General features: G+C 37.0%; 2 protein-coding genes across 3 annotated transcripts; one reads left to right on the forward strand and one right to left on the reverse strand.

Annotated features, from left to right (window-relative positions):
- Positions 1-5,837: 5,837 nt before the first annotated feature.
- On the forward strand, positions 5,838-9,231 carry LOC18425034 (uncharacterized). Its single transcript, XM_006829605.4, has 2 exons — positions 5,838-8,599; positions 8,679-9,231. Exons 1-2 carry the CDS (start codon positions 8,276-8,278, stop codon positions 8,967-8,969), a joined length of 615 nt encoding a protein of 204 aa, XP_006829668.2. The 5' UTR covers positions 5,838-8,275; the 3' UTR covers positions 8,970-9,231.
- Positions 9,232-11,133: 1,902 nt separating this feature from the next.
- LOC18425033 (PII, uridylyltransferase (DUF2921)) lies at positions 11,134-17,493 on the reverse strand. Of its 2 annotated transcripts, XM_006829604.4 has the most exons (3): positions 17,112-17,487; positions 13,567-16,936; positions 11,134-11,943 (listed from the first exon to the last, which is right to left on the reverse strand). In XM_006829604.4, exon 2 carries the CDS (start codon positions 16,775-16,777, stop codon positions 13,598-13,600), a length of 3,180 nt encoding a protein of 1,059 aa, XP_006829667.2. In that variant the 5' UTR covers positions 16,778-16,936; positions 17,112-17,487; the 3' UTR covers positions 11,134-11,943; positions 13,567-13,597. The 2 variants fall into 2 exon arrangements, with proteins under 2 accessions (XP_006829667.2, XP_088724010.1); XM_088867884.1 differs by having other exon boundaries at positions 13,567-17,493.
- Positions 17,494-18,151: the final 658 nt, after the last annotated feature.

Below are 18,151 nucleotides of genomic sequence, written 5' to 3' on the forward strand. Positions count from 1 at the left end.
AACCACCACTACTTTCAAAAGCTTTTGGTTTAAGTTTTTGCTGCCTTGCCACGTCCTTTAGTAGACGTGGGCTTTAAACGTTCAAGTGTAATATAATTATTACACCTCATGTATGAGGTGTAACTTAATAAGATAATATAATAATGTATCTTAAGAATTTAAATAGGTGAGGTGAGGACTCCCACCCTAAAAAAATTTTGAGATCTTTCTCTCTCTAGTCGAAACGCAATGAGCTATTTCTCTCTCTAGTCGAATTTTTATCGAAAGCTCCCTCTCAAATACTTTAAGTAAGTGACTTCATTATCTTGAAAAATAATCCGTTCTTTTTAAAAATGAAATGAAATAATTATTTCTTCTTATTATCATGAATTTTAGGCGCGATAAATTTTATGTGCAAGCGACCTCATTATTCTGAAAAATAATATTTTTAATAAAATTATGATATTTTATCTATGTTAGAAATCTTAAATGCTGTAAATTCTTAGAAAAATAAATTTATTTATTTTTCTTGTCTATTGTTAGAAAATTTTAGATACTGAAAAATTATTAAAAATAAATGTAATATTTCTGCTTTTAGTAAAATTGTGAGATTTCTATCTACTGTTTTTTAATATTTAGACATTGTAAATTTCATGTGCAAATGACTGCCTTATTATTTGAAAACTGATATTTTTGCAATTGATTATAGCATTGTCTGTGAAATGTTTATTTACGAATTAACATCCCATAAATTGTGATAATTCCGTATTCTTGAATTTCTATAAGAATTTTTCTATGCATATTAGATTGGCATTTATGCTAAAATGTCTTTACAAACTGCTACCTTTCTAAATTTGAGCTCAAAATATTTGACTGATTATTTTTGAGATGTTATTGAAACTGTCTGTTATTAATGGTTTCAGTGAAATTCATATTAATAATTTCAGTGATATGTTGAGTACATGATATTGCTGCTTTCGAATGTTTAAAGAGATTTAGAAATACTTTAAGTATGCAAGTGGACTCATCCGGTTCGCCGGTGACGTATAAGTGGACCTATCCGGTACGGCGGTAGGGATTAAGTTGACTCATCCGGTACACCGGTGAGGTATAAGTGAACTTGCAGGGATTAAGTGGACGTATCTGAGACACCGATAGGGATTAAGTTGACCCATCAGAACGCTGATGGGGTATATAGGTGACCTACTTGGGACGTCAGTAGGGTAATTTGTGAAATCCTTTGAATTATGCAATGCCGTTAAAATGTTATATGCATTTCAATTATTCGGATTATACTTAATTATGCATTTTTTAAAGTGAAACTGTTAATGCATTTCTGTTAATAGATTTCTTTTTTTGAAAATATTGATATCTTTCAATAATGATTATTTTTAGGATTATGATGGTCACTTACTGAGTAGCCAAACTCATCAAATTATGGTAAACATTTTTTCAAGATAACTTCGGTTTCTTTTTGAGTGCTCATCAGGATCAACTCTGAAAGATATTGTAGTTATGCTTAAACTTTCTTTTGTTACTTTATAAGAATTCGCCACTGTAAATTTTTCCTATCAAGAGATGTATATATGTTTTGACCTTCACATCTCAAGAATATCAGTATTGTAAATTCTTGGGGGCGTGACAGATTTACCGAAGAGGGGAGTTCTTATGGATTGGAATGGGATTAAGGTCATTTATTGAAAACAACTTCTCCTCATTTTGGGTGATATCTTTTTTTGGCATAACCATTGTTCTGAAATCAATGAAGTTACTACGATAGGAAGCAATATAATTATGCAATGGATGTTTTAATTGGGACGGTATCTATAATTTTCAATAACATTTATATTATTATTTATTATATTATATATAATATTCATATTATTAAATTATATGTAATATTTAAATATATTATATTTTACTATATATTAAAAGAGTAATGATCATATGAGACCCTCCCACACCCATGTGTGTAGGATCCCTAATGATCACTATTAAATTTGGCACAGATCTCAAGAAAAGTTATCACATGGGTGTAGAACTTGACTTTTCTAGAGATCTGTGTCAAATTTAATGGTGATCTTTTAAGGTCCTACACACATGGGTGTGGGAGGGTCTCATAAGATCATTACTCATATTAAAATAATATAAATATTTATTATAGTATAATATAAGATATTTATATATTATGAATTATACAATAATATAAAGGGAAAGGATGGGCTTGGCCGCCGTGCCTATATAATTCAAATGCACCCAAGGGCGGTGATTTAAAGCGTTGGAATGGAGGGCCAGGATGGGATCCCTCGGGTACTTGCTTTAAACATTTAAAGGGTATTTTAAAATGGAGTTGTCAAATAGGGTACTGACACCCACAGAGTAATGAATGGGAAAGGACTGCCTCTCTCTCCTCTCGATCTCTCTATGTATTCTCTCTCCTTTCGCTCTCTCTGAAGGTTCTCTCTCCTCTCGCTTTGTCTCTACGTGCTCCAAGCTCGCTCTGTCTCAGCGGCCAAGCTCTCTGCGTATTCCCTCTCCTCTCTCTATATACATAGGACCTCCGCAGACTCGCAGATCTCGGACCCTGGCCCTCCATTTGTCCCTACGTGCTCTCCGCTCTCTCTGTCTCAGCAGCCAAGCTCTCTGCGCATTCTCTCTCCTCTCTCTGTATACACAGGCACCTTCGCAGACCTACAGATCTTGCACCCTAGCCCTCCATTTGTCTTTGTGTGCTCTCCGCCCGCTCTGTCTCAACGGCCAAGCTCTCTACGTCTTCCCTCTCCTCTCTCTGTATACAGAGGCACCTCTGCAGACCTGCAGATCTTGCTTCCTGCAGCTACCATTTGCCCCTGCTCCTCAAACCCTTAGGCGCACAGAAGCGCTCTCCCATTCAGGGCATGCTCTCTCTCTCTCTCTCTCTCTCTCTCTCTCTCTCTCTCTCTCTCTCTCTCTCTCTCTCTCTCTCTCTCTCTCTCTCTCTCTCTCTCTCTCTCTCTCTCTCTCTCTCTCTCTCTCTCTCTCTCTCTCTCTCTCTCTCTCTCTCTCTCTCTCTCTCTCTCTCTCTCTCTCTCTCTCTGGTTTTTCTTTTTCCATCTCTCCCTTTGGTTTTAACACTTTTCAAGTATAAAACCCAGAAAGCTCCAAAGAACAACACCCAATTTGAGTATTTTTGCTCTGAATATCTTAAATACTGAGCAAAATCGGGTAACTACATGGTTTTTAGAATTTTTTGCTTAGATTTTCTTATAGCCTTTTTTGCCTAGATTTTTGTTTGCATTTTTATTGCATTTTTACCCAAATTTTGTTTTCATTTCTTGAATATCTTGAATACTGAGCAAAACCCTGTGTATATATGGTTCTTTCTCTGTGGCATTTTTTGCCCTGATTTTTTTATAGCATTTTTTTTCCAGATTTTTGTTTTCATTTTTAAAGCATTTTCACTCAGATTTTGCCTAGTATTGGAATACTGTTGCAATACTGTTTATATGTGTAAAAATGGGTGAAAATGTAAAAGTTGGTGAAAATGCCCTCTCTTTGTTTGAAAATGTAAGACTTTTGATTCGTTCTAATTAATATGTATAGGCTAGAAATTTAAAGCACACTATAGTGATGAGATTTTTACCTTTACTCCAAATTTATTTCAGATGACCTACTTTATCTCGTTGGGGCATGAGTTGAAAACAATTCTTTAAATTTCTGTTAGAATGTTCAAGTAACAGCAACAAGAATATATCAGAATATGATCATTTGATATATCTTAATATGCTCATATGAAACTTTCTTATGCTTTAGGGCTCTTATAACAGCTTTAGGTTTGATAAAGTACTGTATGGTAGCCATTTGATTTCGTTTTTTTGGCAAACATATGGTTTTTAACATTGTGTATTTATGGTATAATGACTTACACTCCTATTTAAGGGCCTACATGGTTCTTGATTATTTGGCCTGCTGAAATTCCAAGGTTAACTGATGCCTGTGTATTATGTTTGGAGCTTGAAATGAGTGGAGTGAATGTTTTTTGCCCAGATTTTTTTTATAACAGTTTTATTTCGTTTTTTTTGGCAAACATATGGTTTTTAACCTTGCGTATATATGGTAGCATTTTGATTATTGGCCTGCTGAAATTCCAAGGGTAATTGATGCCTATTTATTATGTTTGGAGCTTGAAATAAGTGAAGTCAATGTTTCTTGCCCAGATTTTCTTATAGCAATTTCATTTCGTTTTTTTTTTACAAACATATGGTTTTTGACCTTGTGTATATATAGTAGCATGACTTAGACTCATATATAAAGGCCTACATGGTTCTTGATTATTTGATCTGCTGAAATTCCTAAGATAACTAATGCCAATGTATTATGTTTGGAGCTTGAAATGAGTGGAGTCAATGTTTCTTGCCCAGATTTTTTATAGCAATTTCATTTCGTTTTTTTCCCTTGAAGATGCTGTTTTGATGCTCAAATATCCTCTCTTGACATCAAGATGCATGGGCATGAGAAAAAAATAGATTTCAACTTTTGAATATAGTTATTTTGTAACGTATTTTTGCACCGTCAATTTTCAAAATTTTCAAGTTTTCATAGATCTCTCGATTTACACTATTTTTTAGCTTTAAACTTTATAAATAAGGGTGTGGTTTGTATAGAGCCTAGGCTACCTTCAAATAGTATTGAGAAATGTGGTTTCAATATTGGAAACATTTGTGATAACCTTAAAATATATTTTCATATTTATTTATAAAGTTTAAAGATTCAAAAATAGTGTAGATCGACATATCTATGAAAATCTTGAAAATTGACGATCCAAAAATGCATTACAAAATACACTATTTTCAAAACTTGAGATCCATTTTTTTTCTCATGTCCGTGCATCTTGATGTCGAGATGATCAATTTGAAGATATTTTGGCATCAAAACAACCTCTTCTAGTGCAATTTTTGAGGTAAGCTCAAATTTGATTGTATAGAGCCTTGGCTCTATATAAATTTTTTCCTATAAATAAAGATGAAAATATATTTTAAAGCTATCAAAAAGATTTTCGGTATCGAAATCACATTTCTCGGCACTACTTGAAGGTAGGCTCTAATTTGATCGTTTAGAGCCTAAGCTCTATACAAACCACACCCGAACATAACATAGCAAGTTTTTAAGGACAACTGTAATAACTGACATTTAGGACTGTGCAGGATAAAATTTGGCACACGGAGGACGACAATGTTATTCTTTTTCAAAACGGTTTGGCACGATAGGAAACCGGTAAATATTCCCCGCCCTCAAAAAACTCACTCACACGTGTGCGGGATATGGGAACAGGCCGGATCACAGTAAAAGCACAAGACAACCAAAATCTCCCTCTCTCTCTCTAGAGGACACCAAAATTTCTCTCTCTCGAAAAAGACAGCTAAAGTCTCTCTCTCTAAATTTTGAATCGAGGGTCCAAAATAGGGTTTGGGATGGGAGGGGAGAGTACCATAGACACCACTAATCACTGGTGTATGTGAAAGGGATTGCGATGGGAGACGATCAATTGCTATAGTCCATCACCAGGTTTGGACGGTGGATGTTCTTTTAAAGTGTATAATATATGATACACCATAGGTGTATGGGAAAAAATAGCTCATTGTGGGGGAAATTGAAAAAAGCGATTCAAACATGCACACTCTGCCTGTCTCCTGAGGAGCACCAGTCATGTCTCCCACGCATTGCCTCCTTCGCACGTGTGACAGGATTCGTCCACTTGTTGCCCTTACAAATCCAAAATTACTGTAGTGCCCTTAAATACTTCCTATTGTTTCACATCTAAACATGCTTCTCAGGACGCAAAAGACGATACTGCCATCGTAGCCTGCAGCCGCAAATTAAGCTTTGGGGTTTTGCACTCTGGGTAAATGGCCTTTTTACTGGAAGGGACGCCTTCGTCTTCTTAAGGTATTTGCTGGACTCTATATTTATTTTTGACACGTCGCAATTATCATTGACCATCAGATTGGAAATCGGGTGGTTGAGAATGTATCTAAAATAAAATTTTATCAAATCTTTTGACATCCTTTCATCTATTGGATTTCACATGAATGGCTAAAAATGATTGTGACTTTCCATACCACAAAAAAAAAGCCTCATAATATACGATCCCAAGCAAAAAGATGCACAATTGGAGGTCTCATTGAAGGGCATTTCTGTAAATATTGGCAACTTAAAAAGATCGTACAAAGTATTGTTTAGAAAAATGGATCAAGGACCTGGATTGATCATGTAGAAAACTAACCAGCCAAGTGAATCGGTATTTTTATAAAAGAATAAAAATGCATAGAAAAAATAAAATTCAAAATAATAAAAGGTGCGGCCGGATCGACTGGTTTTGTTAAAGAACCAGTCGGTTCCTGATAAATAGGAAGAATCGAACAAGTCCCACATATTTTCGATCGGGATTGGACGATGACGATCCAAATTGACGTTTCTTCAAATATTCATACGAGAATAATATGAAATGAGGACCACAAATTTCTTTCCTTGAGCAAAAAGACCGACTTTCTAAGATTATCGCCATGTGAAATTTTGAGGTCCACTTCAAAATTACTGGAGATTATTCAAAAGATGATTATTTTGCATTCCTAAACACTTAAATTCAACTCTTAAAAAATTTGGTCTTGATGTTTGTTTTTGTTCAAGTTTATGTAAAATACTATGATTTTTATTTTGCAAAGCTCCGCCACGATGTTCAATTGAAGATTTTACATCTTGAAAATTTGAAGTCCTTGGGTTGGTGATAGCATGCACATTTGGTTTGCATGAAATAGCATGCACATTTGGTTTGTGAAAAAATGTGAAAAAATATTTTCACGCAAACCACACATGCCAACATAGAGTTTTGCCCTAAGGAAGTTAAAAGATTGGGTTCTTGCAGCAGGATATAATCGTTTTTTTGGACAAATCTCCATAGTAAAAAGAATGCCATCAGGAGGATTTGAACCTTGCTCAACTTGCACTCATTCCATGAATTCTACCACTACATCAAATTTGTAAGTTGCACCTTTATATATTCCTTTGGCAAGGACAAGATAGGTGGAAAGTGCTTATTGTGGGAGCACAGCATGCACTTGCTCTGACGTGAGGGAGAAGTATTGCACGATGGGAGCACGTGCTACACTAATTTGTCCAAAAATATGTCGAAAAAAGTTTATATAAGGTGCACCACAAAAATCCATTAGAAAAAGTTGTTTTTGATGTTGGAAGCCCTCTTAATTGATCATCTCGACATCATGATGTATAAAAATATTTTTTTAAAAAAAATCGAGCTCCAAAAAGTCAAAAAGTAGTGTCTTATTAAGAGAGTCCAGACCGTCCATTTTTCAAAATTTTCATGTGTTTATAAATTTACTTGATTTGAACAACTATTGGAGTTTGAAATGGTATTAAGAGAGATGAAAATAAATTCCCAGGTCATCCTAAGAAATTATGGCACCAATATTACATCTTATGATAAAATTTGAAGTCATGCATTATTTCGATTATTTAATGTTGCAACCTTATGCAAGCTATATCGGAAACCTGGTGAATAATTTTCTTGATCTAAAATTTACCAAAAGATTACATGCTCTTACAGGGCACATGATCCATTCACTCTTAAATCTCCATTCTAGGATCCCATATCTTGGTAATGAAACCTTCTCAATCTAGCAACAAACGTAAGGGAAAAAAAAATGCAAACTTCAACTGCTTAAAACAAACAACGTACTAAGATGGAACATAGTATCTCTAATTTTTTATCATCCGAGTTTTATCCCAACTATTTGTTGTGAACAACCCTTCAAAAATTTTAATGGTCAAATCTTAAAGTGTTTACTAACTGATATTTGAATTTCTTTTCTTTCTAAAAAATACTCATTAGTGATTCTAAATGGGATCGTCAAATTCCATTAAAAAAAAAAAAAAAAAAAATTCCTAAGTTGCTAAATGCCAAGGGAGTAAGTGCATGCTGTGCTAACTATGGTATTTTGAGCCGAAAATTAGCAAAAAATCTGCAAAATGCATGGGCATTTTCGTCTTTCGCCTCCCACCTCGCCAAACGGATACTTCGTGGGGGCATATTTGCTGTCGCTCCAATCAATTTGCATTTCTTATAGAGAGAGAGAAGAGAATCGAAGTTTTTTAGAGAGAGAGAAGAGTATCGAAATTTTTAGAGAGAGAAAGAATGAAGGGTGGCGGAGAAGAATGCATCTCAAACTTTTGGGTTCTTATTTAAAGAGGAAAAACAAAGCCTGAAATATATATAGAGAGAGAGAGAGAGAGAGAGGCGAGAATGGAGAGTGGGAGAGAAGAGAGGGGGCGCAATGTGAGGGGGTGCATAAAGAGAACCGCGGGGCCGTGGATTGTGAGACGTCGGAAAGGAGGAAGCAAGGGTGATGAGGTGGCTGTTACATTGAGGAGGCCATCGGCTAGAGAGAGAGAGAACAACAGGTGGAGAGAGAGGAAGAGGAGGGCGGTGGCGGCCAGGATATTTGCGGGGCTGAGAGCTTATGGCAACTACAACCTGCCCACCCACTCTGACCAGAATGAGGTGCTCAAGGCGCTCTGTACAGAGGCTGGCTGGCACGTCGACGACGATGGCACCACCTACAGGAAGGTCACCCCAACCCCTCTCTCTCTCTCTCTCTCTTTCTCTCTCTCTCTCTTCGGAACCAACCCTTTTCGCTTTTTTACAGAACACTATTGCTAAGAGCAAGAAGCCATCTGAAATGGAGCAGTCCAAAGAAGTGGAGAAAGCCGATGAAGCAAAGCCAGATTTGAATCTTCTTCCCCATGAAAAACCAGATGCTTCAGCTTCTCAATTACAAAAGATCGATTCCCCGTTTCTGATAATGCAGCAAAAGCATGGAATTGCAGGAACGGATGTCCAGGTCAAATATGAGGATGCTTTACAGTCATCAAAAATTGATTCAAGTTCGGGTCCATTAGAATCTTCGACCGAAGCGTTCCTCTGTGGATTCTGGTGAAGACCAACTCACTCTTTATCTCTAGGACTCGGACTAGAATCTACTTCGACATAGTGAAAATTTGGTGGAAATGAGAGAGAGAGAGAGAGAGTAATAATCTTAGGCAGAGAGGAGATTCATGGACCTTTACAATGAGAAGTGAGCCGATATCTTGCGGAAATTAGTTAGATTACAGCTGAATACCTTGGAATTTTGTGAAAATTTAAGGCACTTGTGGATTTTCAGTTTTTGTTACGGAAATGTAATAGTTAGGTCAATACTCCGCGGCAGCTCTTATCTTTAGTAATTTATGAGAAAATGGGACATGGTGAAATACAAAAAGGGAAACTTTATATAGGTTGCGCTTTACATAGAGCCGAGGCTCTAAACAATCAAAGTAAAGCGTACCTTAAGATAGTGTCGAGAAATATGGTTTTAATATTGAAAATCTTTGTGATAGCCTTAAAATATATTTTCATCTATAATTATAAAAGTTAAAGCTTCAAAAATAGTGTCGATCGAGCAGATCTATGAAAATCTTGAAAATTTACTGTCCAAAAATGTGTTATAATATGTGCTATTTTCAAAATTTGAAATCCATGCATCTTGATGTCAAGATGATCAATTTGAAGATATTTGTGCATCAAACAACTTCTTCAAGTGAAATTTTAAGGTGGGCTCTAATTCGATTGTTTAGAGACTTTTTCCATTTATATATGTATTTGGAACTGAATACATGGGATTGCATACAATGAGACCGTTTACCTTTTGTATAAGGATTAATTGTGACTACTTTGTATCAAAGGTAAATGGTTTCATCATATGCTTTCTTGGTATTTATATACTTTTCCAGTCTATATAACAGTGGGAGACCGTTTACCTTTTGTATAGGGATTAGTTGTGACTACTTTGTATCAAACGTAAATGGTCTCATCATATGCTTTCTTGGTATTTATATACTTTTCCAGTCTATATAGCAGTGGGAAAAAGGCCCTTTACGGGATAGTGTTGTGGCAACTATCACGCGGACCACCTATACATCTACACATTTTTTTGGAAAAATTGCATAAAATCCTAAAAAATGGACTTTCTAAGCAATTTACTTATAACCTAACTTTTCCCCAAAAACATGTTTTCTAGCAAATATCCCCAGCTCAAAAAAAAAAGAGACTAACATACCCCTCATTTACCTCACACGTTGACCATGTCAGTCCGACACTTCACTATGGTGGTCCCGCATTTGGAAGAAGCAGTCCGGCGCTTAAGTCATTGATTTGAAATGGTCCGACACTTCACCATGACGGTCCGACACTTCATCATGGAGGTCCGGCATTTGTGAGCTACAGTCCGGCAAAATTTAAAATTGTGTCTGGAATAGGTGGCCGGACAGTGTACAGTTCCGCTCCGATAATATACAACTGCGGTCCGGAGTTTCGTTTTATTGGGATCCGAAAATGATTTGTTATGTGCAGCATAGGTCTTTTCGTAAAACAGAAATGAACTCTTTGTATGGGAGGCTATTTGCTATAAAACTTGATTTTTGAAAAAAATATGTTAAAAAAAATTGAAGTGGATAAAATACTTAGAAAGTCTATTTTTAGAGGTTTTAGGCAATTTTTCCTTTGTTTTCCTTTTTGAGTAAGAAAAGTGATAAGACAATGAGGATTTGGGCACCTAACGACCTGTATATGTAATTCAAACTTAGTGTACATCACGTTCATCGTAACATTTTTGTGTAAGATTCCTTTCAACTGTCGGAGGTTCAAAGGAACGCTTGAGATGTCCCGAGATGTCCCATTCCATAGGGCCCACCTCGGGTTTGAGGACCTCTCTCTCTCTCTTCCAACCTAAAGTCTTTCTCACTCCTTGTGAGAGAAGAATCATGGCATTTGTGCCCCGGAGATTAAAGCACGAGGGAGCACCATTTTAGAATCGGGAAATTTATCAAAATACCTATAAGATATTTTAACATTCGACTCATTTGCAACTCTTCCCACTCATTTGCTACAATTCCAACACAAAATCATGGTATTTTGAAATTAAATCAAAAGATATAAGTAAGTTGTCAAATTGTTCTTCTCTCATCAGCAATTTTAGAAATTTCCCTTTAGAATATGCCGAGCCAGCTCAGAATCGGTGGGCTGTGATCCGGATCCAAGTTGAAGATTCCTTGATACCATGTAAGTTCCTAATGGAAAAGACACTAATTGCTTTATATCAAAAGAGATCGTTTCGGGGTTTTCATCTTTCAGCTAATAAGCCTTACAATCAATAACTACTATAGGTAGTTGCAAAATAAAGATTAATTGTTTGTGAAAGTAGGCTATAATCCACTTGACTGAAAAACCCAAATCTAAATGTCAGGACGGTTATGAAGAGAATGGAACTTGCCATGACATGGTTCTAAAACAGCGGATCCCACTCCCTCTCCATCACTGTCGAATCGTTGATTGTACGGTGGCCACCCTCGTGATTATGGGTTTTACAAAGTCGTGTATCATAGAATACTTTCTGTAGTTCTTTTGAGGACATGATTTGGCCAGGCAGGGAGGGTTGTGGCCCCCCATAAGATGAGTATGAGCGAGAGAACGAGAGTTCTTTTTCTTGTTCCTTCCAAAATGCTAGTTTTGACATCTGCATTTTGATTTGATCAGAATCTGGAATCAGAATGAAGAGGCAAACCATTATGGAAAACAAAGAGATGTATCAATAATAGAGATGCATAAGATTGCCATGTAGAACTTCGAGTAATATTGCATGAAGGACCATATATTGAACGTGGGATCATAAGGAAAATGCTTCTTCTGGATGTCAGTAATGCTGGTGAGTCAATGCCCTAGAGTACGCTCCTTGGGCATCCGTACCACGTGCTTCAACCCTTAAATTCTAATCTCATTTTGTGTTTCTAGAGATACTGGTATGTGAAATCTAACTAGCATGTAGAGTCGAAGACTTAACTTTGTAAGACTGCTTCTGAATAGCCTTTTAGTACAACCTGGACAATAACAGTAACCCCAAAAACTTCATCAGAAATGCAACGTTTTCCAGAAATTCTTTAATAGAATCTTGCACTCTACAAAATCAGTTTTTCTTGGGAACAAAACTAGATGCACAAAATGGGACGAGATGAAATCAAAGATTCTATATGCTAAACCATATTATAATGTGGAACATCAAACCCATTTGTATTGTCTATCTGCATAAAGCCAACAATCCGTCTTTCAGCTAAATGGTCCTCAATCTCTAGGAACCTTCCAAGTAAAACAGGTTCATGAAAATGTCTTCATAATTCAAAATGGAAAATAAAGTAGGGATTCAATAGAATTCTTAAAGAATTTGATCCAAAAGAAACAATTAAAAAAAGGTGCTGAAACCTGATATTTCAAGAGAGTTTTCAGCAGACTAGATGAAATATTTTTCTGACATAAAGAAGTAGTCTAAACACATCAAGCAATTGCTAGATATGAATGTTTCTAGTCATGATAAAATCATAGAACCATGGTCAGTGATAGCAACCACTATATCATATTAGATATGGAAACCAATGTTATCAAGAAACTATTTAATGGTGATACTCAAAATGAAAAGAATGTCCATCATATGCTGAAAACCCCATTTAATGCCACAGCCAAATGGATTCAGAACCATGACGATCATTTAGCTGAAAATAGGCACCCCAATTGGATTTTCAGATACAAACTTTACTACGTATAGATATTCTTTCAGTTTTTTTTAAGACTGAATAGATATCCATTCAGTTTACCAAGCAAATAGAATCAACCTCATTAATTTTCCAAACAACTTGTTTTGTCTGCCTCCAACAATAGGAAGATTCCAAAGGGAAGTGAAAGGGTGCAGAAAACGAATGAGGGAGTTCAATTTGAAGTTTCAACCCAAATTGTGCAATCCCAATCCTAACATAGAAATACAAAACTTTTTGTTATCTCTGTTGGGTAATGCCAAAAGTTCATGACAGTGCTATGGATAGTTTTGATGGTGTATCAAAGAAACACAATACATTAATTTGCACCTCATGCGGCTAAGTTTAATATGAAAAGCTATTATACTGGACTGACATTATACTAAAATATCAAGGATGACAGGAGTAGATTCAGAGAATAAATGGACCGTCCTAGAATATTTATGAAACAGACAGCAAAACACAAATAACATTAACAAAAGAGGCACTGAAATAAACCCCATTGTCAAATAGAAAACAGGAGTAGATTCAGAGAATAAATGGACCGTCCTAGAATATTTATGAAACAGACAGCAAAACACAAATAACATTAACAAAAGAGGCACTGAAATAAACCCCATTGTCAAATAGAAAACTTCTTTATCCCCCCCTCACTCCCCCCCCCCCCCACCCCGCCCCAAAAAAAAAAGAGAAAATTAACTCTTCATCTATCACAACAAGTTTAAGATATCATCACTGTTCAGTAGAGGAAACATGACATCAATACTATTGAACCTTATGAAACCGATACCCTAGAAGTATGGAAAAATTAACATTGATAAGATTTACATTAACACTCAATTTTCAGAAAAAGAATAACATAACATTAAGATCCGCACTGGATAAACTTCTTTCCCCTAAAGAAAAAGAAAAACTTACAACTTATCTCAAAAAGCTAAAGCTTGATTGATCACTGTTCATCCTGGGAAACATGATCCACTGTTGCAGTTTCATTCACACCTGTTACGAGCTCTGCTTCAAAAGATCTTGACGGCAACCTTTCATAAGCCCTGGATCCAAGGGGCAAAAGCTTTCCTTGCTTCAACAAGGTCTGCCTAAGCTTTTGGTAGCTCCATCTCTGCTGAACATATACTATAATAGCCAGCACAAAGGCAGTCACAGGTATGGCCACATCCCCAAACTTTGAATAGAAATCCAAACTTGGGTTTACAAATTCATATTCCTCAGAGAAGTATGGATTAAAAACAGGGGCTCTGATATAATCATAAACATGGGGAAGAAGCCTCACTATAGTGACACCGATATAATATGCTTTCCTCAATGGTTTGCAATCAATTTGCCATAAAAAGTTACCAACTATCTGCGGAAGAAGGAAGAAATCTTGAACCAAACCAATATATTCCTTTAGTTCAGTTTCCCATTCCCTCTGCTTGTGGGTATATCCTCTTGAATCAATATATGTTTCCGAATTCAATGGCCTTTGTCCAGCTTTCAAAGAGTGAACAATAAGAATGAGAACAAAACCCAAACTATGGATTCCCAAACATGTGAAGAAAACCCGCCTATCACTTGGGACCCGCCCTGGCTCGAGTGGGGCCCTAGTGAGGAGCCGAATTCGAGCTTTCCAAACCTTCTGACCAAGCCTTAGTGTGAGAAGAAAGGCAACCAATACAAGCATCTTAATGGCATAGTCAATCACATTAAACCATCGATAATTCTCCATATATCTCTCGTCATAGGACTCCGAAGTCACCCTTTCAAACAAAGCCTCAGCACCAGTAATAAGAGGAATGCTATAACCCAAAGCCTGAACTCCAAGCATCATGAGTGAAATAAAAGGGACAACCTCAGCTTTATCTCGGATATAAAAGAGCTGGCTGAGAATGCAAGATATCATCACTGATAGAGTTAAGATTCGTAGAGCCCCTTCCACGCCTTTACGAGAGATAATCTCTTCTCTTTGCCTTCTATACATGATAGGAAAGGTTTGGAGCTTGATGAGTGGAAAATAAAGTGGGTCATCTTCATTTCTTTGACTGGATATGGAGATCTTAGCTGAAGGGCTCATAAGCCAATGGGCAGTGGTAGGTGGGTACTCAATTTTCACTTCAATTAAGCAATCAAGGCCATCTTCGAGATCCATGCTCTCAAACAAGACTTTCCAAGAGGCTCGAACATCTCGGCATCCAATTAAATACATTTTCCCAACAATCTCATCATATAACCCTTCCAAAAACAGAGTTGAGACATTTTCATAGGCAGTTCCAGTCAGTTTGAGCTCTGCCGAGACATTCAAGAGGAGCTTTTTCTCAGTGGGTTCAGCGTTCGAATAAACTGGACCTCTTTTGTCCACTAAATCCCCATATGAAGCATTCCTCAGCCAATAACCCCCAAAGAATGAGCCAATGGTTAGCATCTCAAGCTGCACAAAAGTCTTTCTAAAACGAGCCTTTGGTGGTGGGTCCGGCACTGCAGAAATATGAAGAGTTAGGTCCTCTGAGAGGAGAGAAAGGCTGAATTCTTTTCTCCCCTTTTCTTTCTGTGGGTAATTCAGAAGAGATTTCTTTATAACATCTCCAAACCCATAAGGTTCGGTTCTCTCTAGGAAAGCACCAGCTAAACCAATCTTGGTATATTTGTAGGAGAGATTATCACTGCCTAATACATTCCATAGTTCGGAAGGGTGATTCACTAGTCTTTCAAAAGATAAAGGATAATATGAATCACTCCCATTTTTTATACTTGATATGGTACCAGAGACAAGATTCCTTTGCTTGATTGAGAATGTGAGGAAAACATAGAGACAAATGCGAGAATTACAAACTTCCATTCCTTTATCAAGGTTTCCCAAACAACCCACCATGCACAGCTGGCCTATAGAAGAATTCCATATCCCCTCAGCTGAGAGAACCATACCATTAAGCCCCGATCGTTGTGCTGATGCATGTGGGTCCTCAGAAGGAGTAATGGCTCGAAAAACAGAGGCGATTCTAGCACTTGATGAATTGAATCTTGGTTCACACCTTATATCCCGAATCACAAGCTTTACATTATTGAAAGCTCCATCTGTGGCTTTAATATCTGCAGCTGAATCAAAAGGACCCAATTTGCTACAATACTCATCCGTGACATTACAATTCCAGTTCGGGACTATTTTAAAAGTTTCACCAGAAGAAAAACGCTCTAAGATCCCACAATATTCTCTACCTTTGACGAGCTCTATGTCTTTATCGATCACATTATCCCGATATGGGTAGGGATCACATGCCTTTGCCACTAGTTTCTCTGATCCAAATTGGTAGTTTGAGTAAGCACCCAACTGGGAAGAAATTCTCACACTATCAAAGTATTTTGGGTTTGAATTACGATTGAAACTCTGCATCTCTCCACGAATGGCCCTAGAGGTGAGAGTAAATTTCATGGGATAATGGAGAACAAGCAAAATGTTTTCATCTTCCAATAGATGAGGCTGGTAATAACTAGTAGTGTTCAGCCATGGCCAAGGGTCAGTAGAATCGACCTGTCGAGAAGGTAAGAGAGTATTCCCTAACATGCACAATGTGCGCTCGCCTCCATTTCTCTCTGATTCCATGTAAACACCTTGGAAAATCACTGTAAGTAAAGAATAACTAGGACCAAGCTCAAAGTGAGGAGAGAATGGAGACTGAGAATAACCCTGAGAGATAATTGTGTTATTGAGTATGGCTAACTGTAATGACCCGCTAATGTTCATTGATCTGCTACGAGTGTCAATTGGGGCAATATTACCAACCGAAAATGAGGCCAATTTTTGAGGAAAGAGAAAACCCATGTCATTTCCCGATCCCAAATTAGTTTTTCCATTCCCAAAAGGCATTAATGGAGCATCACCGGACGTCTGAACCCAATCTCCCTCTGAAAAACTTAGCTCATTTCTCAGTGTGTATTTGTATTCCATATGCTCATCTTTTTTAAGCTCAGAAGCCTGTGATATAAAGGACCCACACTCCTTTTGTACTTCAGGGTATCGATCATAGTTTTCTTGAGCAACTTCAATTAGGGTATTGATATCTGGAAATTGCGAGAATGCAAGACCAGGAAGCAAAGCTACTGTAACATAGAGACATAAAACCAAACGTCGACGATCCATTATAAGAAAACCCAAGAATTTGCTTAGGAAGCAGTTAGTCTCTCACTGAAAAAGCAGGTTCCCGGGGATTCAAGGCGTCTGATTCCAAAACCCAGGTGGGGTTTCATGAAACAGTGAGCATTCTCTCACAATTACAGTAGATCCAAGTAGTTCAGCACCCTGGTTTTAAGTAGAACAAAAAGAAAGGGTTCTCAGGGCTCAATTGCAAGAGATCGAAGCAGGAGTTACAATAAAGTAAGAGAATTTCCCTTCCATTCCTTATTGCTCATCTAGTTTTGTGTTTTATGAGAACAATAACACAATAAAAAGAAAAAGAGTGATCAGAAACACTAACCTGGAAATGGGCCTTCTACTTTGTTTTCCTACAAATGTTCATGGTAGACCCAAGTCTTGCTCCAAAGGTTTTAATAGGACATAGGCATAGAGAGAGAAATATCCATTAGGGCATAGAGAGAGAAATATCCATCAGGGCAGAGAGAGAGGGGAGAGAGTCACATGGGTTAGAGAAAAGCTAGTATTGACAATACTATTGACTTTCTGCAACTCATCAATGGGATTGGAACAAAATTGAAAAAAAAAAAACAAAAGGAATAGGACAAAATTGGAGGGAAAGAGGAACAAGGGAAATAATCTCTTCAAGCAATACACGTTGCGTGTATCATATAAGCGCCATGACTGTTTATCCAGCGCCCATCCTCATCACCCACGGCAGCCATAAGGGTCTTTCCGATTGAGTGAATTGAATGGGGACAGTGGCTCATCGCCACCTTCCATTGACGAGAGCAAAGGTGGATGGCAGATTAACGTGTCACTATTATACACTGTGGGTTCGCGGGCACATTATTAATTTCTATAGGGAAATTTCACACCACTCTGGACCTTGGAAGTCGGTGGCAGATTATTTGGAAGCATCTATTTTACGAAGAGTTTGTTTATCTTTTGTATATAGAGATCACAATCATTCATACCCCTAAAATTTAAAATGTGTGATTGTAAGAGGGTCCTTGAATATAAAAAAAATCTTGAACTCTGTGACTCATCTAAAACCATTCAATTTGACATCTAACGAATGTGAATGATTGTGACTTCTATGTACAAAAGATAAATGATCTTTTTGTAAACAATTTGTTTTCTAAATTATTAAGTGGATAAGTGGATGCAATGTATAACGTGTCAAACTTAAACAATAAAAGTAAAGTGCACCTCCAATGTTTATCAAAAGATGTAATTTTGGTGGTCACAAATTTTTAGGATGGCTGGAACTTCTATGTTCGATGTTAATTATGAAATAAAAACTCTAAAAATAATGCAAATCAAGTAGGTCCATTGACACTTGAAAACATTGAAAATGAACAATTCAAAAAATAAATGTCA

Source organism: Amborella trichopoda, chromosome 5 (genome assembly GCF_054954075.1).
Source record: "Amborella trichopoda isolate Santa Cruz 75 chromosome 5, AtrichopodaSantaCruz75HAP2 v2.0, whole genome shotgun sequence".
Taxonomy (NCBI): Eukaryota; Viridiplantae; Streptophyta; class Magnoliopsida; order Amborellales; family Amborellaceae; genus Amborella; species Amborella trichopoda.